Source organism: Pristis pectinata, chromosome 38 (genome assembly GCF_009764475.1).
Source record: "Pristis pectinata isolate sPriPec2 chromosome 38, sPriPec2.1.pri, whole genome shotgun sequence".
Taxonomy (NCBI): Eukaryota; Metazoa; Chordata; class Chondrichthyes; order Rhinopristiformes; family Pristidae; genus Pristis; species Pristis pectinata.
This window is the reverse complement of record NC_067441.1, coordinates 3,192,476-3,200,658: the sequence shown is the minus strand read 5'-3', so window position 1 is coordinate 3,200,658 and position 8,183 is coordinate 3,192,476. Positions and strand designations below refer to the sequence as shown.

Below are 8,183 nucleotides of genomic sequence, written 5' to 3'. Positions count from 1 at the left end.
TGCTTGGGATTATTGTATTGAAGACAGAGCTGTAGTCAATAAACAATAGTCTAACGTAGGTGTCTTTACTGTCCAGATGCTCCAGAGCTGAGTGAAGGGCCAGGGAGATGGCATCCGCTGTAGACCTGTTTCGGCGATAGGTGAATTGCAGTGGGTCCAGGTTTTTCGGGAGGCTGGGTTGATGCGTGCTGTGACCAGCCTCGCAAACCACTTCATGATGGTGGATGTCAGAGCCACCGGTCGGTAGTCATTGAGGCACGTTACCTTGTTTATCTTCGGTACCAGGATAATACTGGTCTTCTTAAAACAGGGGCGAGCCTCAGATTGAACCAGGGAGAGGTTAAATATGTCTGCAAATACCCCTGCCAGCTGATCAGCACAGGATCTGGGGACATGGCCAGGGACACCATCTGGGCCAGATGCTTTCCTCGGGTTCACTCTCCGGAAGACTGATCTTACGTCCTTGACAGTGACCACGGGTTCAGTTGCATTGGAGGCTGTCAGGGTGGGTGGTGACAAACCACTCCTGTCCAAAACGTGCATAGAATGCATTAAGCTCATTGGGGAAGGATGCACTGTTGCTAACTATGATGTCCAACTTCGTTTTGTAGCCCGTTATAGCACGTGAGCTCTGCCACAACCGAGGAGCTCAGCCTGGTGGTCTGACTTACCAAAGTGAGGGGGGGTGGTGGGTCAGTAGGCAGCTTTGATGGTTGTATAGCAATGGTCAAGGGTGTTTGGGCCTCTGGTGGGACAGGAGACCTACCGGTAACACGCTCTTGAGGCTGGCCTGGTTGAAGTCACTGGCAATGACGAAGGGGGCCTTGGGGTTATCCTGTCTCAAGGGTGTTGACCACGGAGTGTTGGGGCTGGAGTGAGGGGGGACAGGAGAGAAGGAAGGGAAAAAGGGACAGAGAGAGGATACGAGACGAGGGGGATAGGGCAGGGCGGGGGTAGAGGAGAGGGGAGCCCCGAAGATCAGGTGGGTAAAGCCGATCTCGGGGTCACCCAGGGCGGAGATTACCTTGAGCGTAGAGTGTGAGCACGGCCTGGATGGCGATGTAGAGCCCCTCGAACTGGTACGTCTCGAACATCACCTGCAGAACGTGGCAAGCTCAGAACTGACAGCTCCCTCACACCGTCCCTCAGTGACCCCTCTCCCCCAGCGCCGTGTCACTGACTGTATCCCCACTGACGTTAATCCCCCTCCCTCACACTGTCCCTCAGTGACCCCTCTCCCCCAGCGCCCTGTGTCACTGACTGTATCCCCACTGACGTTAATCCCCCTCCCTCACACCGTCCCTCAGTGACCCCTCTCCCCCAGCGCCCTGTGTCACTGACTGTGTCCCCACTGACATTAATCCCCCTCCCTCACACCGTCCCTCAGTGACCCCTCTCCCCCAGCGCCCTGTGTCACTGACTGTATCCCCACTGACATTAATCCCCCTCCCTCACACCGTCCCTCAGTGACCTCTCTCCCCCAGCGCCCTGTGTCACTGACTGTGTTCCCACTGACGTTAATCCCCCTCCCTCACACCGTCCCTCAGTGACCCCTCTCCCCCAGCGCCCTGTGTCACTGACTGTATCCCCACTGACATTAATCCCCCTCCCTCACACCGTTCCTCAGTGACCCCACTCCCCCAGTGCCTTTTATCCCATAGCGTTACAGCCAACTCTCTTTCCCTACAAAGTTTAAAGTGTAATTTCCATCTAAAATCATCACTTATCATCCAGTAACGAACCATGAGAACACAGAACTTCTACTGCCCAGCTGTGATGCCTCTCATGGCTCAAAAGCCTGGGCTGCAGTGGACCCCACGACCCCACAGTCACCCCTGTCCCACAGGGGTTGAGAAGCACCGGCTGTAATGATCCAACAGCCTTGGGTGTGAAGCCCCTCACAGTCCAATAGCCAACAGTCACCTCCAGGGTCACATGCTGCACCCCCCACCAGCCCTGTGGAAGTTCCCGAGCCCCTCGATAGCCCCCAGTCCCTCCGCCCTGGCGGCACCACTTGCCTCGACAACCTTCTCCCGGTTCTTGATGGGGTTCATGGGGGGTTCGGTCAGGAGGATCTTGCAGTGGCGGGGATCGACGCTCAGCTTGGTCGGCCCGAAGGTGTAGTCCCACAGATGCTTCATGTCATCCCAGTTCCTCACGATGCCATTGTCCATCGGGTAGTTCACCTCCAGCATCGAGCGCAGCTCACTGGCTTCGTGTCCCACCATCAGGTCCTACTGAGCACAGAACGGGTCAGACACAGGGTGAGGCTCCCTCCGCACCGTCCCATCACACACTCCCTCCGCACCGTCCCATCACACACTCCCGGGGTCAGACACAGGGTGAAGCTCCCTCTACACTGTCCTATCACACAGTCCCAGGACTGGGATAGCCTGGGTCAAATTTCTCTCTCGCCCCTTTTGCATCTCATGTGATGATCAGTTCCCAATATTTCACAGATCCAAGGGATCTCTGCAGCCAAGAGCCACGTAAATCCAGGCAGCTTTGATCCATACCTTGACTTCAATGTTGCCGACTTTGGTCGTTGATCGGATGATGGGACGTCCAACCAGGGCCGGGAAGATGTGCTCAGGGAAGTTCGATCCAGCAAAGCCGCACTTGACGAACTGAGGAGAGAGCAAAAACCCGTCACGGAGTCTATGAATCTACGGGAATAGAACACCAGTGGTAGAGGGAGGGAGTGTTTAGGGGCGCCGATTGAGCGGACTGCTTTGTCCTGGACGGTGCCGAGCTTCTCAAGAGTTGTTGGTGCCCTCTGGTTAGTTCCCCCTCCCACTTTGCAAGGGAGATCTCCTCTCGATTACTGTGCCAGCCAACCAGCCACAAGTAACAGACGCACAGAAAGACCCCACCAACGGACTCCTGGACCAGCTCCCCTCAGTCTGCCGGGTTCACAGAGGGCTAGTATGTGGGTACGGCAAGTAATTTGGAAAGTTTATGGAAGGGGGCGGAAGCAGGGAGACCACGCCTCAGTTGAGTTGGACCACAAGATGGAGGTTCTGATTCCACCATTGGTCTTACTTGAGGAAGGAGTCCGCTGTGTGGGAGGCAGTTCAGAGAAGACTCCCTCGACCGATACCGAGAATGGGCCGATTGCCTCATGAGGAAAGTTTGGCCAGGGTGGGCTTGTACTTGCTGGTGTGTGGAAGAGTGGGTGAGGACGTACAAGGCGCGGTTAGTAAGTTTGCTAATGACGTAGACAGTGAAGGTGGTCGTCAGGGTTTACAGGGGGATCTCGATCCACTGAGTACATGGGCTGAGGACTTTAATTCGGATAAGTGCGAGATGTTGTATTTCGGGAAGGCAAACCAGGGTAGGACATTCACAGTGAACGGTAGGTCCTTGGGGAGCATTGTAGAACAGAGGGAACTTACAGTACAGGGACATGGTTTCTTTAAAGTGGCATCGCAGGTAGACAGGGTGGTGAAGAAGGCGTTTGGTACGCTGGCCTTCATCAGTCAGGGCACTGAGACCAGGAGTTGGGAGGTTATGCTGCAGTTGTACAAGGCGTTGGTGAGGCCCCACTTGGAGTATTGTGTTCCGTTTCGGTCACCCTGCTATAGGAAAGATGCCATGAAGCTGGAAAGATGCAGAGGAGATTTACGAGGATGTTGCCGGGACTCGAGGGACTGAGTTATGGACAGAGGTTGAGCAGGTTGGATTTTTTTCATTGGAGCGTAGGAGAATGAGGGGTGACCTTACAGAGGTGTGTATAAAACCATGAGGGGCACAGACAGGGTGAATGCACACAGTCTTTTCCCCAGGGTTGGGGAATCAAGAACTAGAGGGCACAGGTTTAAGGTGAGAGGGGAGAGATTTAATAGGAACCTGAGGGGCAACTTTTTCACCCAGAGGGTGGTCTGTATGTGCAAAAACAAAAAGTCAACAGTTTCTCCCTCCACAGACGTTTTAGACTCACACAGCACAGAAATGGACCCTTCAGCCCAACTGGTCCCTGCCGACCAAGATTCCCATCTAAGCCAGTCCCATTTGCCTGCGTTTGGCCCATATCCCTCGAAACCTTTCCTATCCATGTACCTGTCCAAATATCTTTTAAATGTTGTTACTGTACCTGCCTCAACCTCTTCCTCTGGCAGCTTGTTCCACATACTGACCACGTCTGGGTGAAAAAGTTGCCCCTCAGGTTCCTATTAAATCTCTCCCCTCTCACCTTAAACCTGTGCCCTCTAGTTCTTGATTCCCCAACCCTGGGGAAAAGACTGTGTGCATTCACCCTGTCTGTGCCCCTCATGGTTTTATACACACCTCTGTAAGGTCACCCCTCATTCTCCTACACTCCAATGAAAAAAGTCCCAACCTGCCCAACCTCTCTCCAAAACTCAATCCCTTGAGTCCCAGCAACATCCTCGTAAATCTCCTCTGCGCTCTTTCCAGCTTAGTGGCATCTTTCCTATAGCAGGGTGACCGAAACTGAACACTGCAAGGAATGAGTCCTGGATTGCTTCACTTCCCCAGTAACTCCGTAATTAATAAGAAATATGAGGCACCACCCATTTACAACCGAGCTGAGGGCAAGTTCTGTCTCTGAGACCGTCTGTCTCTGGGATTCTCTTCCTCAAACGGAGGTGGAGGAAGGTTCTTTGAATATTTTTGCGGTAGAGGGAGTTTCCTGAGAGGCAAGTGGGCGGGAGGAGACTGGGACAGATAGGAGTTGATGGCCATTTTCCTATCGGATTTCTGGGCTAGGTTCAGCGGCAGTTGTTCCATTGGAAAACTCCCATCATGTTCAAAACCCTCTGAGACCCTCACCCCACCCCTTCTGACCTCTGCAACCTCCCCCAGCCCCTACAAGCACCTGCCCTCCTCCAGTTCCAGCCTCCTGCCCGATTCCTGCTCTCCAACGTTGGTGGCTGTCCCTTCAGCTGCTGGGGTCCCCACCCACCCCACCCCGATCTCCGGAATTCCCTCCCTACACCCTTCCCTCCCAAGCTTCTCAACACCAAGGTTTGACCCAGCACATCCTGACGGTGCCGTGGGTCACAAATCGTTTGATAATCGGTTCTGTGACACCCCCGGGCATTGTAGGACACTTGACATCACGTCTTGTAACCCCAACCCCCTTCTGTTACACAGGATGTAGTCCTTCAGTCCGGTAGCACTGATCAACACTGAACAGATCCATAGGGAGGTAAGGAAGGCATACGACATGCTTGCCTTTATTAGTCGAGGCACTGAGCTCAAGAGTCGGGAAGTTATGTTGCAGCTTTATAAAACTCTGGTTAGGCCACATCTGGAGTATTGCATTCAGTTCTGGTCGCCCCATTACAAGAAGGATGTGGAGGCTTTGGAGAGGGTGCAGAAGAGGTTCACCAGGATGCTGCCTGGATTAGAGGGTATGAGCTATAAGGAGAGGTTGGACAAACTTGGGTTGTTTTCTCTGGAGCGGCGAAGGCTGAGGGGAGACCTATCAGATTATGAGAGGCATAGACAGAGTAGACAGCCGGTATCTTTTTCCCAGGGTGGAAATGTCTAATACCAGAGGGCGTGCATTGAAGGTGAGAAGGGGAATGTTCAAAGGAGATGTGTGGGGCAGATTTTATTTTTACACAGAGAGCGGTGGGTGCCTGGAATGTGCTGCCAGGGGTGGGGGTGGAGGCAGATATGATAGAGGCATTTAAGGGGCTCTTAGACAGGCAAGTGGATGTGCAGAGAATGGAGGGATGGACACTGTGTAGGCAGAAGGGAGTCGTTTAATTAGGCATTTAATTACTAATTTAATTAGTTTGGCTCAACATCGTGGGCTGAAGGGCCTTCACCAATCAACACAGACTCCAAATAGTCACCTGACCACCCCACCCACTTTTGGGAAATGGGAGCATCCCACAATGAGATATTTGACCACGGAAGGCATCACAGAAACCACCACGTTTGGGGGGGACGGGGACGGAGAACTGCCCAGTGAGGAGGGGAGAGTCACGCAGCTCCCACCCCTGCACATCCACCTCCCTCCTTTCCGACACACACCCCTCCCCTTCGGTTCCACTGACCCCCATCCCCTCCTGCTCCTGATCAGCGACCCATAGACGTGATGTTAAGTGTCCTACAATGCCCAGGGGGTGTCACAGAACCCATTATCAAATGATTTGTGACCCACGGCGCCACCAGGATGCGCTGGGTCAAACCTTGGTGTTGAGGGGCTGAGGAGGGAAGGGTGTGAGGAGGGGATTCCGGAGATGGGGGGGGGGGGGGTGGCTTCCAATGTTGGAGAGACAGCGGTGATGCACACCAGGGCCAAATTGCCCGTACTCAGTTGAAAGACGGGACCCACATGCGGAGAAACCAGTAAACACATTCTCCACTTCCCAGTCCCAAGAGATAGACACAGAGAAACACCCACAGAGACACAGGCACAGGCACAGGCACTCAAACACAGATACACAGACACTCACAGACACCGACGGAACACATTCACTCCCCACTACAACAGTGTCCGCTCCCCGTCGCTGCCTGAAACTCCCCCCAGAAGGTGCAGACTGGACCGATCCCGACCACCGGGTCCCTTTCCCCACCCCCCGGGATATATGTGTGTGTGTGTGTGTGTGTGAGAGAGAGAGAGAGACAACAGCCCATGCATCAGTTCAGCGCAGGATCCCAGCCCCGGGGATACATCCAGCGTCTCCTCCACACCAGAAAGTGTTGCGAGTTTCACTAATTATCTCTGTTGCAATTTTACGCCTCCCTCTCCCTCCCCCCTCTCCCTCTCCCCCTCCCTCCCCCTCCCTCCCCCTCCCCCATCTCCCACTCCCTCTATCCCTCTCCCTCTCTCCCTCCCTCCCCCTCCGTCCCTCCCCCTCCCTCTCTCCCCCCTCCCCCAACCCATTTCCTTCCCCGATTTGTTGCACCCACAGCAGGGCGAGAGGCTTTGACCTGCCTCCCTCCCTCCACACCCCTCCCTGGGCAGGGAAACCTTACCCCGGTTCCATTGTCACACACAATGATCTTTCTTCCTTGACTGTCCATCTCCTACAGGTCTCCCTCCCTCCCGGCTCGCTGGTTAATCCTTTGCTGTTGCTTTTTTAAAAATTTTCTTTTCAACTTCAGCCAAATCTTCTTTCTTTCAGATTCAGTGTCCGGATGTGCTGGCAAACCGGTTAGAAATTCATCGCCTCACGTAACATCCTGACATGACCCGCCACTTCCTTATTCATTCCCCACGGAGAAGGGGGAAAGAGGGAGAGCAGGGAAGGCGGGTGGGCAGGGATGACAAGCAAGAAAAATATCGACGCTGGGAGGAGGGTGAACAAATAATTGGGATGTCGGATAAATGTTGATGGGAAAAGTGAGGAGGAGGGAGTTTCATTCTGAACAGACCACCCAGTCTCATCATCCTGACCCTCTCATAACTCTTGTCCATTCGGCCCATCCAGTCATCTGTAACCCCCTCCGGGCCCCCAGCCCCCGCACCCCTCCCCGTCCCTGTGACCCCCTCCGGCCCCTACACCCCTCCCCGTCTCTGTGACCCCCTCCGGCCCGTACACCCCTCCCCGTCTCCGTGACCCCCTCCGGCCCCTACACCCCTCCCCGTCCCTGTAACCCCCTCCGGCCCCTACACCCCTCCCCGTCCCTGTAACCCCTTGAAGAAGGGTCCTGGCCCGAGACGTTGCCCGCCTGCTTTTCCCCAGGGATGCTGCCCGGCCTGCTGAGTTCCTCCAGCATCATCGTGTTTTTCATCTGGATTCCCACATCTGCAGCAGGAGTTGGGGTGCCGGTTCTAACTGGGACTTGGGCTGTTCTGAGGCACCATCATGGAGCGACAGTACCATCTAGTGGTGGAGCAGTTTTCCCCAGGCTCACAGAACTTCTGGTATCGGCATTGGTTTACTATTGTCACATGTACCAGGGTACAGTGAAAAACTTTGTTTTCCATGCCATCCGTACAGATCATTTCATCACATCAGTGCATCGAGGCAGTACAAGGGAAAAGCAATAACAGAATGCAGAATAAAGTGTTCCAGTTACAGAGAAAGTGCAGTGCAGGCAGACAATAAGGTGCAAGGGCCACGACGAGGTAGATTGAGAGGTCAGGAGTCTATCTTATCGTTCAATAGTCTTATAACAGCGGGGTAGAAGCTGTCCTTGAGCCTGGGGGTACGTGCTTTCAGGCTTTTGTATCTTCTGCCTGATGGGAGGGGGGAGAAGAG

The 8,183-nt window shown here is 54.3% G+C and overlaps 1 protein-coding gene across 1 annotated transcript in view; it reads right to left on the bottom strand.

The window, feature by feature from the left end:
• LOC127587064 (actin-related protein 2-like) overlaps positions 1-7,222 on the bottom strand; it is a 14,914-nt gene extending 7,692 nt beyond the window's left edge. Inside the window, exons 1-4 of the mRNA XM_052045238.1 lie at positions 6,955-7,222; positions 2,517-2,627; positions 2,019-2,234; positions 1,025-1,097 (exon numbers count right to left, since the gene is read on the bottom strand). Of these exons, the coding sequence (XP_051901198.1) occupies positions 1,025-1,097; positions 2,019-2,234; positions 2,517-2,627; positions 6,955-7,002 (448 nt within the window). The 5' untranslated portion in view covers positions 7,003-7,222. The remainder of the gene's footprint in view (positions 1-1,024; positions 1,098-2,018; positions 2,235-2,516; positions 2,628-6,954) is intronic.
• Positions 7,223-8,183: the final 961 nt, after the last annotated feature.